Genomic DNA, 21,655 nt, shown 5'->3' with positions numbered 1-21,655 from the left:
TAGAGTTGCATGTGTGTACTATTAATAAAAGTGCCCATTCGGAAAAATTCTGGAAACTTATTGAAGGGATCTTGTATGTTCTCAACTTCTTTACTAATTCGGTGTTTGAGATGTAAAGAACTTTGTGCTGTTACTTCAGATAACATCACTTGGAGAAGTAAAAGCTAGTGTGAGTTAGCCATAATGAGGAAATCTTATTTGGACTGAGAATATGTGATTTGGAATATTTAGTCAGGATTTACTTGTAATTAAAAGTATTCTCATGTCAGGTAGCTCTGACAAACCTCTGCGCAGAAAGACCTTAGACATTTGAGGACAAGTTCTAGTAGGCATTCAATTTTTTTTTTTTCTTATCAGTTTGTTCAAGTTGGAGATTGGGTATCTTACTGAATGTCAAACATTCACCCACTAATTCAGATATTCACACTGTGAGATCTTTTTTTTTTTAATTCTGGCTGTCCCTTTAAGTGCAATTGTTTTAATCTCGCTTGCACTTGGTTCATCAAGTATATTTGCCAGGTAGTTTTTGACATTCTTTTTCATGAGTCCAGTTGCTCCTATTAAATCAATAAACGCTTGCCATAAGTTGTCAACATAAATAAAATTTTATTCATCGCATGAATTATTTTACAATCTCCACATTTATCATTTAAGGAGAACAGAAACTTGATGTTAGGTTTATGTTTGGCAACCTCGTACATCACTTCCTTCAATTGTCACATTCTCTGAGCGATGTTTTTGACAAAGAGAGTGCTTTTTTTAGTTCCTTACATCGAGTGTCTTCATGCCTTGTCTGAAGAGATTCACATTAAAAAAAAAAAACAAATCAAAAACTGTTTTTCTGAAAAGAACATGTTTTGCCATCATGAGCCTTTCCAGAAATCAGCTCAACTTTAAGACATGTTGCTCAAGAACAAGTTAGTTCAGCTCCACAGCATTTCTGTAAGATATCATGAATGAAAAGGTTAAAAATATCTTTCAAAATACACTTTGAAAGACACCTGGGCAATATCAAGTGATCTTACTGACAAAAATAAGAAACAAAGAAAATAAATTTTCAATCAAATTTTATTTATGTTAAAAAATCAAAGATTTTTTTTTTAATTAGAAATTGTGAGATTTTATTTTAAATATCAAGAAAATTATTAATTATAAACACATGAAACAAATTTTATTTTATTTTGTTTTTATAAATAACGTTTTGTTTTTATAAATAACGTTTTGTTTTTAAAAATTCTGTTGCATAAGAATGAAGAAACTGAGATCAGGAAAAAAAATAAATAAATAATAATAATGAAAAAATAAGAAAAAAATCTGGTAAAATTTTAAATCATTCAAAATCTGTTAATATTGCTGAAATAAAAAATAAATGATATATAATCAATCCATTACCCGCCAGTGTCCTATAATTTTGACACTCAAAAATATCTACATTATCATCTAAAAGTTTCCCTTAATTCAGCCGCTAATGGGTTCAGTGACTGATGTAAAATTAGTGTGTTCAATATTTTTCAATAGATCATCGTTGAACCACTATGAAATTGCAAAGCATTTCTATATTATAATTTATATTTTAAATAATTTCTAAAGACATGTGATATCATTGAAACGCTATGCAAGATTATAGTAAGTCAGGATTCTATCTCTAATATATATATATTAGTGTATACATCTTGTGTCAGCAGAAATTAGTCAACCGAAATGTTCGATTATAGAATAATAAAAAAAATAAAAAAAATGAGCAGAATATGTTTTTATTGATATAAGAGAAGTCCACTAAAAAAGATACTCGGGTTTCCTATCCCTGGATTGACTATGAATCAGAACAATCATCAGCCGTTCAGCAGATGCAGTTTTGGACAGAGAGGTTTCCACAACTGTATTTGTTCATTTGTCAGTAATTAAAAAAAAAAAAAAAAAAAGTGATTGAGTGGCATATATATATATATATATATATATATATATATACATACACACACATATAAATCATCAGCAAACAATTTTGTTTACAATGTATGCAAGTCTTAAAATGTTTCATCATTTTTTTATTAAGCATTTTCTCCAAACAAAAAAGGTCCTGATCCACAACCTATCTTTTTTATTAGCATCTTCTGACAGTTTATGGTAGGCTGCTTGAAAACAAAAACAAAAAATGGCCAATCTAGAATTAGCTGACAGCAGATGACGAAATTGTTTTCATTAATAGAAAAAAAAAACAGAACATTTATCTGTTAGTTAGTTTTTTTAAACAAATTGTTTCTGATTATAGTTGTTTTCATGAAAAAAATATATATATTTAAATAAACACATTTGCTTTTATTGTTACAAAAAAAAAAAAGAAAAAATTTTATTGAAACTTTTCTTGCAAAAAGAAAAAATTCTTAGATACATTCCATGAAGAAAAAAAGATTCAGTCATATTTGTTTGTTTAAAAAAAAAAAAAAAAAAAAGGGACTTATTTCTTTCAAACATTTGTTGCAAAAAAATAAAATAAAAATAACATTTTTTATTTTTTCAAGAAAAGTATTTCATCTAATTAAACTTACAGTAAATCTAATCTTGTGTAAAAGTTTTGTTTTCAGCTTTTTGAATTTATTGTCCAACAATGTTCACATCAGCTTACTTTTAACTGCTTGAAGATGCCTACGTAATCTTGGGTCAGCTTCTGGATCAGTACCAAAAAATCTAGCATAGAAAACATAGTTGTTGCTGCTTGCAAAATGCCAATTAAACAGTTTGACAGCAAAAAGTAACAAAAAAAAATTAAACAATGTTTTGTTTCTCAAGGCAGATCCAGGTGTTTGTCTGCAGACATGGAGTGGAAAAGAGATCAGAATGGTTTTTGTAAAGTGATGGTTTTTCCCACTTCATGATGAAAATTTTATTTTATTTGCAAACTAGTTGTACCAACCTAGCGTTATCTGAGATACTGTGAAGTAATTTTAGTTTATATATTTTTTTAATATTGGTAAACTTCAGGTAGAAAACTCATTATATTCTTCAATTGAAAATGAGTTATACTTTTATTTTTAGATAATTAAATAGGATTCATATTGGCAGTTGTTTTATGAATTATGTAATTTTAAAAATAAATTGTACATTGCCAATAACATGGTATAACTATAACAAATGAAAACTGGATAAACAAAAAAAAAGTTAGCAGTTTAAATGTTATTTAGGTCTGACTTTAAAAATCTGACACAAAACTTTAATACTAAATCATGAAAAATAAATGCATTTATGTAACTTTCTTATTTAAACTTGTGGTAACTATGATAAATGGTGGTAGTTGCTTTTGGTTTCCTTCTGGATCTGCCTGTGTTTATGAAACATTTTATTCAATGAAGAAATAACCTAAACATATTTTTAAAAAATAAAAAAATAAAAAAAACACAAGGATGCTGATGTGAAAGTGAGAGACAAAATGGTGTATACAAAAAAGTTTTAACCAGATTCAAATCGACAACAATAATAGAAAGTGTAAAAAATATTTTGAGCTTCTTTACAAGCAAAACAGCAAACAAAATGTTTCATCATTTCTTTTATAAAGTCCGTAAATTCTAAAGGCAAGTTCTTCAACAGTCATAAATTCTCAGGATCTTGGAATATTTTAATACAAAACAAGAACGTTATATTGTAACATATTACTGGCAGGGTGCCCTGTGGCATCGGGTTCTCATTTCAATAAATTACATAGATTACAGAAAAAAAATCAAAGTAAAAAATTAAAGTAAAAAAATCTGCTTATATCATTAAGTCACACTGTTCTTTAAACCAAATAATTTCTTTTTAAAATCCATAAGATAATATTTAATAGTTCTGTAGTACTGTTTATGGCATAATTATTCTGAAGAAAGCATAAAATTCACCTATGTTAATGATTTTCTCCAAACCCTCTTAAAATTCTTGCGAAATTTGCTAAAAATCTATTTGTATGATTATGTATGAACCTATAGGAATCTTATAATAAGAAGCCACTAACTTATTGACCAAAGTGCAATGTAACTCTTTGTATGAAGTGCTTAGCATAAGGTGGAAATTTTATCTTGAGTCCTAAAATATATCATGTGTGCCCAAGGCCCTATTTAATATTTCAATTTCTAAATAAAATAAATAACCTTTTCCATTCAATTTGCATATTCTCTCAAATTTTTAGTCATTACACAAAGTTTCAACTCAATAGTAAAAAATTTAAATACTCTGGAACTTGATAGATTAATAATTTGTAATGATTTTATTTATGCTTTGGAAAAATTACAACTGACAATAAATTTCTCTAAGCATAAGGTGCTAACTAAATGGCTCATGGCAGCAAGTGAAAAATATTCAGTGCTAAATTCCTTCTCTCTCTTTTCTTTTTGAAGTCAAATGTATATCAAAGGAGAAAGACACTAACACTTAACTAAACCATGTATTAATAAAAACATTATCTTGTTAAATTTCTTATTTTCAGTGTTATGAGTGGCAGACATAGTAGATAAGACTGTTTGAATAAGTACTCCTCCACCTTCCTCTATTTATGACTAATAAAACAGAAAATATTGAGCAGAATTAAATATTAAAATCAATTGAAAATATTTTTTCCTTTTTAAGATGGGCAAATATTTGATATATAACGTCTGACAAAATAATCAATCTATCTTTCTACTAATAGATTAAACCAGCGCAACATTTGAACTTGATTTTCAAAGAGTAAGGTAACCAAACGTCAAAATAGTGAGTGGTGTATGCTGAAAATTATCATATATAAGCAAGAAAAACCGAGCTGCCACCTTCCACTACAAAGTTAGAAACAAGGTCACTTTATAGCAGGGAATCATAAAAAAAGATACTTACGGCCGTGCAAAATTATCACTATCAGTATTCTTCAGAGTAGATGTCTCAGATGATTAGCAATAAACGAACCTCTATGATTGTTTAAGATAGATACTATCTATGATCTTGCCAAAGGGCCCCTCTGCCAGCTGAGGTTACATTTGTAATCATATAATGTAACTGTTGAATATTTTTCAGTTAAAACACAAATTCCACTTGTTTATTTGTTATTGAAATTGGAACCGAGATTGGAATGAATATTGATAAAAGACACTAAGTGAAAGAAAAACAAAAGCACAATTTATTTTCAAAATTACGATTGTTGAAAAATAACTGCTTCTTTAGAAAAAAAATTTTTAATGAAAAAATTTACAAAAATGTTTACAAAAAATTATAAAAATTTTTACATTTTAATAAAAAAAAATTTTGAATTACATCAAATTTAATTAAGAAAAATAACTGCTTCTTTAGAAAAAAATAAATCAAATATTTTTAATTAAAAAAATTTCAAATAAATATTTCATTAAAAATGGTTTTAAAAAATTGAATTAAAAAATAAAATAATTTTAGATAAAAATCAATTTTAATTGAAATAAAAATTTACAAAAACAAATTTTTGTTTGAAATTAGAAAAAATAAATAATTTTTGAAATTTAATAAGTAAATTAAAAAAATATTGATTTCAACTGTTTTTTTTTTTTTTTCTTTAAAACATCAACATAGCTTTCGATAAGTTCAGATTCTTTTTTTAAAAAATTCGGTTATAGTCAGCTAACATACTTCCAAACTTCCAGCGTACTTGCTATTGGAAGCAGTAACGAGGCAAATCAGTTTCTTAACTTTTATTATTCTTCAGTATTTCTATTATGAAACAATTTATTGAAATAAAATGTAAGAAAAGAACGTTATTTAAAAATATACCATTAAAATTAACAAATTTATACAAATCAGAATAACACAATTAAGTCTTTATTTACACTTGTAATAACAGACTTTAAAAAAATAAAAGTTTTTATTTCATTTGAAATTTTATAAAGAAATATGTTTATGAAATTATAAAAATGTTTTCTAATTTCAAAAACAGTTGTATTTTTGTAATTTATATAAAATATCTTTATGAAAGTATGAAAGAAAATTATTGAAATCTAAATAAATGAAATTAGTGAAATATAAACATCATAAAAAGAACACATCCAATATATAATATTCCCAAAATAGTTTTAAAAGATTTTAAAGTGTTTTCAATAATTCTTTAAAAAAAATTAAATTAAAAAAAATAATAATTTCAATAATTCTTAATTTAAATAATACAGAAAACCTTTTCCATGATTATTAAATAAAACAAGAAAGATCGAGAAAACATAATAAGATAAAAAAAAAAGAGTACATGGAAAAAAGAGTAGATATAGGTGTAAGAGAAAAAAGTGGAGGAACTGATTTGCCTCGTCACCAATTCCGGTAGGATGCATGGCAGAAGTTAGGAAGTACGTTAGCTGACTATTACCAAAAAATCTTATCTGAAAGCTCTCAATAGAGTCCATGCAATCCATTCTTTACATGATTATCACATACTTGGTCAAATTATAACTTCAAAGTAGTTACAGCAGTGGAGTATTCATTTACCTCCTCTCCAGAAGGTTAGATAAAAAATCAGGTGTGCATTAGATGAAATGTGTTTCTGTGGAACAAACTGGATTCGAACTCAGTACACCCAGATTTGCAATTTGTGGCATTAACCACTTAGCCACCATCATCACCTTGGCCTAAAGTCAAATGTTTTTAAATAAATAAAATAGAAAATAAAAAATAATAAACTGATGCTTTTGTATTCATGGTGGGGGTTATAGTAAAGAAGCACCAAATATTACTTGATAAAAGTCAAAGAAATTTTTTGTTAGGTAATAATTTCAAAAAGATTTATTTAAATATTTTAAAAGTCTCTATCATCTACGATTATATACACAGTGGGAAGGAAAAGAATAAGAAAAAGAATGTCTATAACCTATTTGGAAAAAATTGTAGTTACACCTTCCAGTTGAGTTTTTTTTTTTTACAAATAAATTCATATTACCTTTTAATATGAAATCGCCCAGCGGAATGTTGTCCCACATATTTTTAACCGGATGAAAGAAAAATTTACTGAAATTATTGTGCGTGTAATAGTTGAAATTGTTATTTTAGTGTTCTAATCACAGATTTTGCTATTTAAAAAATTATATATATATATATATGCACAGACAGGGAAGTACATAGACACCTCACAAAAATAATGCATATATATCTAAAGTTTCTGTCTCCTTTGCCGACAGCCATTACCCAGGGCTGTACAGTGCAGCAGTAAAAATTTGAAATATTGATATTTTATGTTTCGGAATTTTTTAGATAAAGATTGACAATTTCAATTATTTGAATTATTTAGACTACTGTTCTCATCTTGAGTGTTATTTTGTTATGTTATGGTGTAATGAAAGTAAAAACTTCATTCTAAACCACACTCTTCTAGGGCTTGATGGTTCAATCCTCAGTGTGGGTAATACCAAGACCACAATTATGAATTACTTAAAACTTCTATCTGGTCATGAGAAAGTGCATACGACCCTTGTGGATTAGTGATGGGACTAGTGGATGCTACCCCTGTGGATTAAATAAAGTGTTCAGTTCAAAATTCTGTTCAGATTCCCAAGTTCAACAAGACACATCTGTAGAAGGTCAGCGGTTACATCAGCCAAAATGTTATGAGAATAACAGATGAAAACAGTAATTTAAATAATACTTTGATATTTTATAAAATAATTTTTACGTTTAAATACATTTCAAAAGTATTATATAAAAAAATAGTATCAACAATATTCAAATTCAGAATCAAAGCCTAAAATGTTTCTTTTGAAATGCTGTTTTGTTAATTTTATTTCTTATAATAAAATGCAGATTTTGCTATATATATATAATATAAAGCTGAACGTCTGTGTGTCTGGTCACAAATAAGCTCCTATATGGTTGACTATTATAGAAAACTGATTGCATATAATGATAGATGTATCGAGACACAGGAATGTGTATGTTTGATCTGGCATAATGATGATTCATTAAAATTGTGGGGTCTGCGTACACGCCTGGTCCACAAAGTATGGAAATAAAATATTTAAAAATTTTAAAAAAAAACGTTTACAAGTGTTTTTGATATAGATGTACATAATACTACTTTGATAAGTATGTTTTAACTTAAAGAGGAATGGTATAATAAAATTTTAGGGTCTGCGTTCACGCCTGGCCTCCATAGAATGGAAATAGGCATAAACTTTAATAAAGACTTTTCATATCTATCTGCGTAAGTATACTTTGATAATTATGTTTCAGTTTGAAGAAATATGACATAATAAAATTATGGGGTGTTCGTTCATGCCTGACCTCCATAGAATGGAAATATGTCACAAAGTTTAACAAGGTCTTTTAATATATATCCACAGAATATTGTGATAAGTGTTTCAGTGTGAACAGGTATGGTATAATAAATTATAGAGTTTATCTATTTTATTTTTACTTTCATCATATTTTGCTTTGGTTTTGATACCCCCAAATTCGAAGCTATCTCTTTACAACCCTTCCTTTTCATAACCTATCATACTTTCATAAATCAGAGTCCATTTTCTGTAGGCTGTTTTTGAACCCAGTCAACGACAGGTACTTTTGCTAGTATATATATATATATATATATATATATATATATATATATATATATATATATGGCAAAATAACTGACACCAATTGAATTATTTTGGAATTTCAACAGTTAGAGAGACAAAAAGTATATTTTAGGCTTTGATTCTAAATTTGTATATTATTGATACTATTTTCTTCATATAATACTTTAGATATTTTATACTAATTGTCATTTTTATTTCGTATATTGATACATAGTATATCTATCATACATCACCGTTTAAGTATGACATGAGCCAAAGAAGCTTTAGAGTTTCAAAGGAGACATGCTATAGTTTAATCCAAAGATGAACTTAATCAGTATTAAATTGATGCAACCATGGGAGTCTGCTTTCCACTGTTAAGCAAGTGATTGTTCAATTCATTAGAGATGGAAAATAGTTCATCTAATGTCACCTAAATTGATCAGGATCCTCTGACAGCAGTCATGTTTGTGACTAATGAGAATAAGAGTGTCTATTTACTTTTATATCTGCATATATATATATATATATATATATATATAGATATATATATATATATATTGGAAGACGTATATGACACGTCACTTCACACTCTCTAAATCATTTTTCATTCAATATTATATCATAGCAAAAAAAAAAAAATATTAGAAAACAATTGTAGCAATGTTCAATTTGTAGCAGGGAGATCTTTTTACATGAAACATAGCAAACTGGACACACGTTATCCTCCTATGCTCCACTCAAATGTTAAAAAAAAAATTGTAATATGAAAAGTCGGTGCTTAAATAATATTTATTCAGAGTTTTTTAAATAAAAATGTTGGGTGGAGGAGACGTGTCGTGTACGTTCAGCCATTTTTTTTTATGATGAAATCAAAAAATATTTTTGTTTTAAGTCATGGATATTTTCAACAAGTTATCAGTGAAATTCTAGCTGAGACTAAATTTAAATATAGAAAAATACAAAAGCCTTTTCTGTTCTGTAGTTGTGAAGCCTTACATTTCATCTTCAGTTAGAATTATTATACATGGGAATAAAAGTTGGAACAAGGGAAGCAGTGTTTCCCCCAATTTCAAGATGCCCATACATTACCGGTCGTAGTGACTCTTGCATTAATAAAAAAGACAAAAAAGAAAAAAAAAACACAAACAACATCTTTGTGAAATACAGGGTGACTAAAAAATCATTGAGGAACTTTTTAAAAAATGTTCGTACATGTCCGCAAAAGTTGTAGTGACTCTTGTATAAACAAAAAAAAAAAAAAACACACACACACAAACAAAATTTTTTTTTAAACCAAGGAATTATTGAGGAATTTTTAACTTTAACAGATTCTTTATTTTACTTATGGTACTTTAATAGAATTTTAGCATATGACAAGACAATGAAGATTTGTTTGCAAATGGAAATTAATTTATTTATGAAAAATAACATCTTTTAAATGGTTTCCATTTTTAGTCTGTTAGCAAGTTTTTCTTGTGAAAGTCTATAAAAGAAAGCTTCAAATCAACAAAGCTGAAACTTTCCAAGAATCAAAGGACATCAGGAATGAAGTTTGAATTAAATCATAAGCAAGTGATCCTACAATCCATCATCAATAATGTTTTGGAAAAGGCCACAAATTTATGAAACTAAAAATGGAAACCATTTTTTTTTTTTTAAGTAAATTCTTTTTAATTTACTTATTTATATATATTTTTTCCAAAGAAATCTTTGTCATGTGTTAAAAATCTGCTTAGATACCATTCAAAATAAAGAAACTATTCATGTTAAGAGTTTTTCAGTGAATTCTTGGCCAGCCTTTGATATTAGGTTGGCGCAAAAATAATGTCGTTTTTGGCGTATATATATATATATATATATATATATATATGATAAAAAAACGACATTATTTTTGCACCAACCTAATATATACATTTCATTCCTCTTTTACTTTTCATTTTTTTCTATCAGTCAGTCTGTCGGCATGTCAAGTCAAGTTTATTTCAGTAAATCTTAATACAGAGTAACTCAAAGAAAATGCCATAATAATAAAAAAATATATATATATATATATAAAATGCCATAATTAATAAAATTCACAATCTTTTCTGCAATCTTTTTGGCACAAATAACCTTAAGCCTATAGTCGACTTGTCCACCAAGTTTCAGGCATAAATGTCCGACAGTATTTGTTTTATTACTGTTCAGTAATATTGTAATGTGGCCTAATAGTTATCGTACTTGACTCACTGTCTTTATGTTTTGGTTTCGATCTTAGTTCAAGTATTTTTTTTTACTTACAAGAACAGAACTGTTTGGAAAAAAAAACATAATATATACGTGTCTCAATTTCCTTCTCTTTTTTTACTTCATTTTTTAAAGGAATTTAATGTTATGTTTAATACTGGGCAATGCCAGGTACATCTAGTTGTATTAATAAAAAAGTGGATCTGCATAGCTTGTTCCGCCGATTATGTTGATCTGTTGGTATTACTTTCTATAAATTCCCTTTATATTCACAATGCTTCAATCAAACAATATTAACTTCTTAAAACAAAGATTGTTGGATATTCATGATTAAAACTTGGTGGGCAGGTCAGTCAAAAACTAAAGTTTATTTGTATGAAACCTTGTTTGCAGAAAAGATTGTGACTTTTATTAACGATTCCATTGGTGACATTTTTTGACAGTCATTCTGTATTTTAAAAACAACACTGTCAATCCTTATATAAAAACGGTGCATAGATTGTGACAATTACCCAACATAGGAAAGAATCTAGCTTGGATTGATCCAAGAGTTATGAAATCAGTTTTAAAAATGTGATTTTCGTTTGTCTGTCACACATAAGCTGATGATAGCATTTTTGTTAGTCTATCGTGCTCGAAATAGCATTAGTTGATGCATCTATGCAGGCTTCGTCAGTCAGTAGAAAGGTCTTTTGGTTGATCGATCACATGCTAGTTGCTAAATGTGCAGATTGAATGGATGTATCTTATGCTTCGATACTTCCAAAAATCTATAAAAAATGCTCTGTCCATCTGTCTGTCGGTCACAGTACTTTGTAATTAGGTGAGCAAAAGACTTTCTCCATAAAAAAGTAGAAAGAATTTTTTTCACAAAAACATCATTCAAAAATAAAAATGTAAATATTTTACAGACGTAAACTTACAACAGTTCAAAAGTCGCCAAATGTTAAAGGTCACAACCAAAGCAAAATGTGAAAAAAGTCATGACACTTTCATTCACCACCTTCCAGTGTTTACGTAAACTTCTCGGAAAATTCTGACAATAGAACGGCCCTTATTCAGTACGAGTACCAAAAAGAGTTTTATATTGCTGTCTTTCTGTTATATTACTAAAGAAATACTTTTAATTTAAAATCCATTCATCTGAACAAGAAAATTCACATGACATTAGGTCAAATTCATTTGCCATCTTTTTTTGTTTTGCTTATTCAAACATGTTAACACATTTCAAGCACGATTTTCTTAAGTTTACATGCGTGATACTAAATAGATTTTAAATCAAAATGATTCCTTATTTAATCTATATACCTGTAAAGCCGAGTTTTTTTTTTCTCACTCTGACATTGATATTTAAAGCCTACTTTTTCTATTTAAAAATTATTAAAACAAACTTCTTAATATACTTACGGATATGCAAGTGACTACATGAAGGTCAACTAATTGGCATATATAATTACTTATTCATTTTTTATGGTTTTCATTTAACTATTATGCTGAATTCTATTTAAGCATAGTTTCTACATTCTGCATAGTTTCATAGAATTTAATATGAAAATGATCTAGCACACAGAAATATATATAAGTGACCTTGTTGGTGTGTGTGCGAAAAGTGTCTACCAAATTACTTTCTGAATATTTGGTCTACAGAGTTGAAATTTGATTTACAGAGTATTTAGACCTGTAGCAAACTTTTGATTTGGTTTTTAGTCAGCGAAAATTGCTGCTAATGAGTCAAAATTGAAAACAAAACAGTTGACCTAACCCTGTTTGCATGCACAAATCTATAGTCATAGGTTAAGCGTTATTTTTTGTAACTATTTATATGCGTATGGGCATGAAGGAATCTAACTGGAGAGTTGTATGTTTTGGTTTTAGTTCTAGCAATTGGTACTCAAGTCATTTTTTAAAAACTTTTTGAAATTGCTACTATATATTAGGTACAAATAATTCATAGACTTTTATAAAGATACCAGCTATAGAAATTTACCGAGAGAACATATCTAACAGCTGATATTTACTTCCTTTCCACCAGAGGAAGATGTGACAAGGTTGGAAGTGTCATACCAGTACTCCTAAAGAAGGAGTACTCAGACATTTTAAAAAGTAGGTCAGGGCACCACAGGCAGTAAGCAATAAACTTAATCCACCCCAAAAAAGAGAGGCAAAGCTTGTGAAGGTAGACTTCCTAGAACTACTCGGGATCAATATCACAGCCTGACAGTAAAAAAAAAAAAAACAGCAAAATGGCCCAGTTTGTGACAAACTAATTGTCGAGAGCAGTCTGGCATTTAACAGTCCAAAGTCTCTAAGCAAATAAAGTTGTGGGGAGAACAATTACTTCTAGTAGTGTTCGATTTGTTTTATACATTTTGAATCAACAATGGAAGTTGGTGGGCAAACCAGGAATTTTGACACCCAATTTGTTTTGTAGAATAGTCTAGAGTAAAATTAAGGTTACAGACAGTGTTTCTTTTATTTAAGAACTAGCAAGCAACCCAGTGACCCAGCATTGCAGGATCATAAAATATGCTTCAATATGATATTTTAATTTATGCAGATTACATATTTATTATTACAAAACCAATATGCTACTGATTATTATATTGTACCCAATATAGTGATTTCAAAAGTTAAAAAGAAAATAAAAAAGATATGACTTGGGTGCTATCAGGTAGAATTGAAACTAAAACAAAGGTCCCCAGCATTATTCATTACCATTTGAGAAAAGTCCATATTCATATAAAAAATTAAGAATGTTATTAATAAAAACATAACATTCATCAATAAGAATGTTATTTTTAATGTAAATTTGCACATGCGTAGAAATAGCATGTTTAGTTCACTTACACCTGCCAAGTTTTTCCAATTTTTTTCAATTTTGGCCCTTTTAGCAGCAATTTTTTTTTTTTACTGACAAGAAAAATTCTTACAACTACCAGAATTGTATAGCTCTAGAAAACCTCCAATCACTCATGCATACTGTATCGTTGACACATCTGGGCTGATGCATCAAGCCCTGGTGTTTGTCTTTTGAACGGTGCAAAAGATAGCGTGCAACATATTAGGTTAGAGACTGTCTGCCAACCTCCAGCTCCTGTCCCATCACCATAACGTTGCACCCTTGTGCATGTTTTACAATGGAATGTGCTCCGACCAAATTTATTTGTACACTCTCAATGTAAATACCTCCAACCAACCAGCTTAGAAGCAAAATCCCACCTCTTCACTGATGCCAAAAAGCTTTCTATTCTAATAACTTCTTTCCGTGGATCATGTGCTTTTGGAAGTTCCTCATTTTCCCTGATTATATGAACATACAGTAATTTAAATGTAATGTGAAAAAACATCTTGCTGTACAACTTCCCACTTAGGATGCCTTCCTTTAAATCTGGCCTCTAATCTCGGCAGCCACTTACATTTTAGTGGCAATATATTTCTTGTTTGGAGAGGATAATAATAAAAAAGATTTTAAAAAATAAATTACTTGAATAGTTCAGTAGAGAAAATATACAACATGTAACTCCTTCCCCATTACCGCCTCCCCTCAGTTCCAAAGGAAAGAATGTGTGTAATATTAAATATGAGGAAAAGGCATGAGCCCCCATTTCCCTCAAGCTATGGATAAAATAAAAGAGGAAGCAAATAGTCAGCAGATTAGAGTTCAGTTCCCATTATTATCACGATGAGGCATATTGGAGAAGAGGAGATAGTTGCTGCTAAGTAACAGGGAAAAGTAAATACTTGATATGATGCTCTAATGGTCTACTCAAGAGTATCAGTCCAAAAAGGAAATGGAAGCAGTCATTTTTCTCTTTGCTTGTGTATAAAAAGCAAAGCAAACTTGATACTGTTTCAGTATATTGATAGAATTTGGCTACATGAAACTTTACTGAGGATAATTCTACTTTATTTCTCACTTTTTTTTCTATTAGATTTCCACCCCAAACAAGGCACATTGCCACTTTGATGTAGAGGAATACTATCAGGAGCAACAACTACTGGGGTACTATGTAGGGAGTTAGGCAGCAAGATGTCGGTTCACATTACACTTGAACTTCTGCATGTCAGTATAATTGGGAAAGCAGGGACCCGGAAGGGAATTCCAAAGTCTAGCGGTTCTGGGAAAGAAACTACTGGAGTAGAAAGCTCTTTTACATCTAGGGATCTCTACTGTGTGGGGATGGGATTTAGCTGCCTGTCGGGTCTGTCAAGGGTGTTCACGTTGTGGGGGCACAAGTGCTTGCAGTTCATCAGAGCATTCACCATTAAAATACTTGTAGAACAGGCAGAGGGATGCAACATTTCGTCGATGGGACAGAGGCTGAAGCTTAGATGACAGTTCAGGACCTATCAGGTTGGCGACTCTCTTTTGAACCTTACTTACTAACTTAGTTAATAATATAAATAAATTAATTTTCTATGTCTGGTTCATGCAAAATCTTAATATGGATTTCAAAACTCAAATCCCTACTATATAATTTTATATAAGGAATGTGCTCCTAACCTTGTGCCAGATATGTGTGATAGTTTCCTGCATGGAGGCAGGTCAAAGATTACAATATTGAGAAACGCACTCAAGTGAACTAAGAGAGATGAAAACAAATTAGCAGCAGCCCTCTAAAGTCCAACTTAAGTAACTTATGGTGGTAAGCCTGGTGGTGTCAAGGTTACTTAGGTAACACATGGTGGCAAGCCTGGTGGTGTCAAGGTTACTTAGCTACTCTGATTCTAAAATCACCTAATCCCTTATAAAATTTGAATTTCAGGGTTTATATTTTTTAAGGGGAGGGTTGGGGGATTTGAATTTTGGACTATAGATATTACTTACTTTTTTTAAACACTTATAAGAGTAAAATTTCATTTTTTTCTTTTTTTTGGGGGGGGTCAGGTTTTGTAAGGAGAAGGGGATTTTCAACTTAAATGTCGATATAATTTTTTTTTTTAATTTAAAAAAATTCTTTATGTATTACATCACAGATTTTTATAAATATCCTTCAATTGTGTTTTTTTTTTTTCTATTTATCCGTCTATGTTTAACCTATCCTATTCTTAGCAGATCATATATTTTTGCAGCAGTTTTTATCTAAATTTGTTATGATCTTTTAATTTTAGTTTTGCTGATAATCTTGAATTAATAATTATTTAATATTAATACAAGCAATGACAAGTTAAATTGAAAAATTAATAGCAAATAAAAGAATCATTTTTGGAATCAGAAATTGTTTTGATTCTGATTCCAATACTCCAAAAAGTTCAGATTTTTTTGATTCCGCTGAATCATCCCCAAGAGTAAAAACCTGAAATCTTGCAAATTTAACAAATAACTACAGTCAATGAGAAGAGCTTCATGTACACTAATCTTGAAGTGCCATATTTGTAGGCTCTGAATAGCATGGTGACTAAGGATGGCTAACCACCCAAATAAATTTCGGTAGATTAATTTTCTGTTGTATATTTAACATTTTTCAGGTGAGATCATGTGGTTCAGCTGAGATTAACATGCAGTAAGAAAATTCATTTAAGTACTTTCTCCCTCATGGATGTGTGTACTTGAGATACAAATGTAATATTTCTTCTTTCTTTTTTATTTAAATTAAAATAACGGTATAAGATGTAATCGGGATGATGTGAAACAGGGGTCAGAAAATGGAGTTTGAAAAGCTGGCACTCAAGGAAAAATAATCTACCCTGCAAAAATTTTCTGGGCAGTCCTGTCAGCATTCTCTGGTTAGAGCACCTCATACAATCAGCAATAAACTAACCTCTTCTGAAAAGCATAAGGTACGGCCTAGGAGGGTGGTACAACAGCAAAGGACCAGAGACACACCTTAGTCCAAAGGGAACAAGTTATCTCAACAGTGATCTATATTCCGTTGGATTTGGTGCTGAAGGAAAACACTCAATTATCATGGGATAATCCCATTATTTCCAACAGATTGTTTCGATTTTCTCTAAATATGTAGAAATATAAAAACTTTTAATGCCAAAGCGCATCTATATAATAAATAAGTGATTCTGGGAAGATTATTTTATCCATAGTATATTGTGAGGCAAAGGGGGTTCATACCTATTCCAATGGTTTCAGAACATAAGTGAATTCAAGAGATCTGACCAGATTTGAACTTCACTTTCAAGTTTTACAGTCTGCGCAGGTAATTATAGCAGCACTACAAGTTGTGCTCCTACCTACTCCTCGCCCCCACCCTCACTTTCTAAAGTAAAAAAATATAACACTTTGGTGTGTGAATTCGAAAAGTAAAAACTTTTTAAAAAATCATAGTAAAACAAAAAAATTAAAAAAGAAACAATATTAATTCCAGTTTTGTGCATGTAGGTAAAAAAAAAAGTCTGCAATTCTTAATTTTATTCTTTGAACGTTGCGCAAAAATGCAACTTTTGTGATTAGAGTGGAGTCAATGCTAATCGCAAAACCCGTTCCAAGGAAATTCATCGACGAATACAATTTATCTACAGATATGATTCAGGAATTGAAGTATAAAGGAAGACCAAATTACTGAACTGCTTTATAGGTTTGTACGTGACAAGAGGATTGGTTATTTTGGGAGAATATACACAACGGGGGTGTAACATCAAAACTTATGTAATTAAGGAAAATATAAGTGTGCATTACACTCATATAAGAAACATATACATTTATTGAAATATATATGAAGGAACTAATTTATAATTATCTTATCTAGCATCTAAGTTATTTTCACTAATAATAGTTTTTGATAGGTGACAAGAGATCTGATGGAAACCCTTTGTTTTATTGTATTAGTGGAGTGGGATTTCAGAGCGGATTCAATTAAATGTGTAGATTTATTTTGCATTGATTGAATTAGATTTGCACTTTCTAAGTTAAAGCGATGATTATACTCCACAAGATGAGAAAAAAATGTCATTGAGTGTATTATTGGTCATTATGTCTTTTGCATTTGTAAAGTTCTCTCTCCAGAGAATGGAGTATACACCAGCTTTGACTATACATGTAGTATTGAATTTAGATTAACATTCTATATCCATAATTGTAGATGAGGTTACTCAAGATATTGTGTAGACAAGGTTCTTATTAGTGTTAATCCATAATGCTAAATTTCTAATTCATATTGGGTTAATTTGTGAGTCATCTTCTTTGCAGTAAAGTTTTGCATGAAATATGTATGGTACTATAGATGTTGAACATGTATTTGATGTATTTAAATTCTTTGTCTAAATGTTTGTTGCAACATAATCTCAGAACTCAAAGATAAAATCCGATTATAATGCCCGTTTTTATGTTATTGTTATGGTGCAAATAGAAATTACCTGCAGATATAATTTATCTATTTTTCCAATATGGCCTATTTATAGCATCCTCATCTGGTCTCCATATGTCCCGGTACTATGGGATGCATAAAATACAGCCTCAACATAGTGAATAAATATATGTGGTGAAGAGGCACATCACTTATGAGTTTAACCTGTTAAGATGCATCGAGATGGAAAGAATACAGCCGACCTATAGAATTAAACCTTGAATAAAAATCCGATAATGATGAATTAGTCTTCCTTTCATATGTTATACTGCACCAAAGCGGCAATTACCCCAGCGGGTTGGACAGATTTTTCTTTGAAGTCGCAAAGTCATCATTTACTGTAGTCTTAATATCACAACCTTACAATCTTCAAATAACATTTTCACAAAACAGAGAATAACTTATGATAAAATAGAAACACTTGAGAAAGGTGTGATATCCCCAGAATATTGTGATATTTCGACTTGACATGTACAACTCTAGTAAAATAAATAATAAACATAAATATAAATAAAATACAGCCTTTTCCATAGTGAATGATCGTGCGTTGTGAAAAGGTACATCCTTTACAAGGTTAGCCTGTTAATATTCCATGCCAGCAGCATTCACCCTAATTGGGTTGAATCGGCTTTTTCCGTAGGAGAAAGTTTCACGGGAATATTAAGTTTACAAGCAGTTCCTAGTCATATTTGCTAATATACATGAACATAGAAAGAACACAACTGATCTAGAGGAGTAAACCTTGAACAAAAATATATTCTTTATAGTTGTAGTTCATGTAGCAACTATTGACAAATGGATACTTCGACAGAGATCATTGCAGCTTCAGAGAAATGAATATAAAATCCACGTCACATATATTTCATTACATAATCTTAAGACTGTTTTGTTTGCTGTGACACATCATTTATTGCAATCTTGATATAAACAACCTCACAATCTTCAAAAAGCTATTTTCACAAGACAGAGAGTAACTTTAAATAAAATAGAAACACTTGAGAAAGGTGTAAATGTTGGATATGGAGACATGTCGATGCACATTTGAAAGCAGACGTGTGCACAGATAGATGGATTTTGATCTACATTCTTGTGTCCCAGAGAAATGACCAGGATTGTAATTATCACAAAAACAACTGTTTACATTCCAGGTCAGAAGTTATGAATTGCACAATGCAAAATAGAAAAGATTTTAATATTTATATTTCCAGGAATGTAGATTGATGTCTATGTAAGAGAAAAATAAACAGAAAACAGAAGAGAACGGACACAGCAGCAAGAATGATTGATATCTTGACATTTCTCTGTCGTCGAGCCACACACCAACCAACCCCACACAACTAATGTCACTCTCTGTCTTTGTCGACGAACAAGAAGTTTAATTTTGAATAAAACTTATGTTGATAAATTCATGTGTTGATTTTCAGAATAACAACTAAAGAATTGTCAGTATGTATGATTTTAGCAAGTATTTGAAAGTGCAAGTTAAAAAAATTATATATAAATTCAACAATACAACATTATGTCCCCAAAATATTATATTCAGACTTCACACGTACAACTCTAGCAAAATAATTTCCATTACTCTTTCTTTAGTTGTTTCACTGCATCATTTACTGCATTTACTGCGGTCTTCATATCAAAAACCTTACAATTTTCGAAAAGTCTATTTTCATAAAACAGAAAGTAACTTAAGATAAAAATAGAAACTCTTGAGAAAGAGGTTATATCCCCGATATATTATATTCTGAATTCACATATGCAACTCTAGCAAAATAATTTCCATTACCCTACCTTTATATAAACTTCTAAGCAAATCATATCTGTATATGAACTGTCATACTTATAGATAAATTATCGTAGACGAATTTACAGGACACCGACAGCATCCAAAGGATCACACAACAGATGGACTAAGAATCTTTGTCCGCAGAGATGAGTATAATCCAATATGCTTAAATAGGTTCGGTTGCAGAAGATAGGCCTTCATACCAAGTCGGTGACGCATTTGTTCAAGTGCCATGTCTTTGGCAAAGCTCGGCTTGCAATAGGTGATGGATAAATAATCCACAACAGCTTTGGCGCCAGCGTTGGGATAAAGTATTGCTGGAGTGCAACACGACGGAGATGGCGTAACCATGAAGAAATATTTAGAAAAACGTCGCAGCTCCAACAAATTCTGACGACCAATGGCAACAAAAAGCAAGCAAAAGTAGAGACTCAGAAAAAACCATGCAGAGTTGATATTTGCAAAGACAGTGACCCTGAGGCCAAGGCATTGGTAAAATCCAATAAACAGCAGACCACAAAAGAGACTAAGAGAGGCTAATTCCGGTAACCTTTCAATTTCCATACTCCAGTAACCAAGTAGACGTTCAGGATGATACAGTTTCATATACCACTTCTCTGGGAACATCGATGCCGTTTTGTGTCCTTTCTTATCCGAGGTAAAATAATCCAAAATATAATTCATAACAGGAAAGAGTTCGTCACGAGGTAGACTATCATCCTCGACAAGTAATACAAAATTTGGGTTCCAGGAAAGCGATGCATTCAGACAATAAGCATAATCCTGCTTTTCTTTCTCGAAGACATTGATATTTAATTCAAATTTATTTGGGAAACGCTGAAATGTGTGCACAATTGACGAGAGATTCACAAGTTCATGATACGTTCCAGGATCATTATCGACATTGCAAAGGAAAAGCTTAACGCTGCGTTCTTGGGCTTGTGAGCTTGACAAAAGATGCAGATAGCGCCACACGGTTTGTGTGAGATAACGCGGTTCATAGCTGTCAAATTTATGCCTGTTACGTGATACGGAAATAATAGTTATGGCAATGTCAACATGTGGTTCAACTTCATTCAGAAAATGTGGTATTGCTTGCCGATCTGCTTCAGAAATCACAGTATCCATGTTACTAGCTCTTTGGGTTTCTATGGGACTTCCGCCAGCTTTGAAGAGACTTTGCAGATATATGTTTGCCTGTCGAATCCGTTTGTCATTTTCAGCATTGAAGATCTGTATTTGTTGGTCCTTGTCTCTCAGATTCTCAAGAAAATAAATGGAATGCCTCATCCGGTAACAAAGGGCTGGCAAAAGAAAGAAAAATGTTACCGAATAAAGTGCGATCAGATGGAGACAGGCAAGCCGTCCAGGGTAAGGAAGCTTCCGTGCACAGGAAATAGCAGCATGTCGAATTAGCAGCTGGAAAAACAAACAAAATATTAGAAAAGAATTTAATTTTTCAGTTTAGATTTGCTATATAAATAAACTAACAGGGCTATCCGGTGTTACCCAGAGTAAAAGTGTAACATATTTCTATTAAAACATCTCTTTACCTTTCTCTATTTTTCTCTCTTTCACCTCCACCATTTTACATTGTAGTCTACATTGCACTGTAGAGAATCTACTGTTGATTTTATCTTATTATGTTTTATATATAATAGCTTGAATTTAAAATGCAAAAGTCACCTTCAATTGTGCTTCTAAATAGAAACATTGATTTCAAACTCACCTGTCATATCAAAGAACCTAATGTTAGTTTTATATACCAAACCTTTCTGTTTGTGTGGTAATAAAACTTCTCAAATGCACTTGTGATGTTAGGCTGTAAACTTTGGTCAAAATCG

General features: G+C 30.6%; 1 protein-coding gene across 3 annotated transcripts in view; it reads right to left on the bottom strand.

Annotated features, from left to right (window-relative positions):
- Positions 1-1,050: 1,050 nt before the first annotated feature.
- Positions 1,051-21,655, bottom strand: part of LOC145283566 (GPI-N-acetylgalactosamine transferase PGAP4-like) — a 62,278-nt gene continuing 41,673 nt past the window's right edge. For all 3 annotated transcript variants that reach the window (XM_080132468.1, XM_080132469.1, XM_080132470.1), the window contains one exon: positions 1,051-21,230. In XM_080132468.1, coding sequence (XP_079988594.1) covers positions 19,920-21,230 — 1,311 coding nt within the window. In that variant the 3' untranslated portion in view covers positions 1,051-19,919. The remainder of the gene's footprint in view (positions 21,231-21,655) is intronic.

This window comes from Euprymna scolopes, chromosome 8 (assembly GCF_053919585.1).
Source record: "Euprymna scolopes isolate OS-2025 chromosome 8, ASM5391958v1, whole genome shotgun sequence".
In the NCBI taxonomy this organism is placed as follows: Eukaryota; Metazoa; Mollusca; class Cephalopoda; order Sepiida; family Sepiolidae; genus Euprymna; species Euprymna scolopes.
Note: the sequence above shows the minus strand (reverse complement) of the source record. Positions and strands in the feature narration are given on the sequence as shown.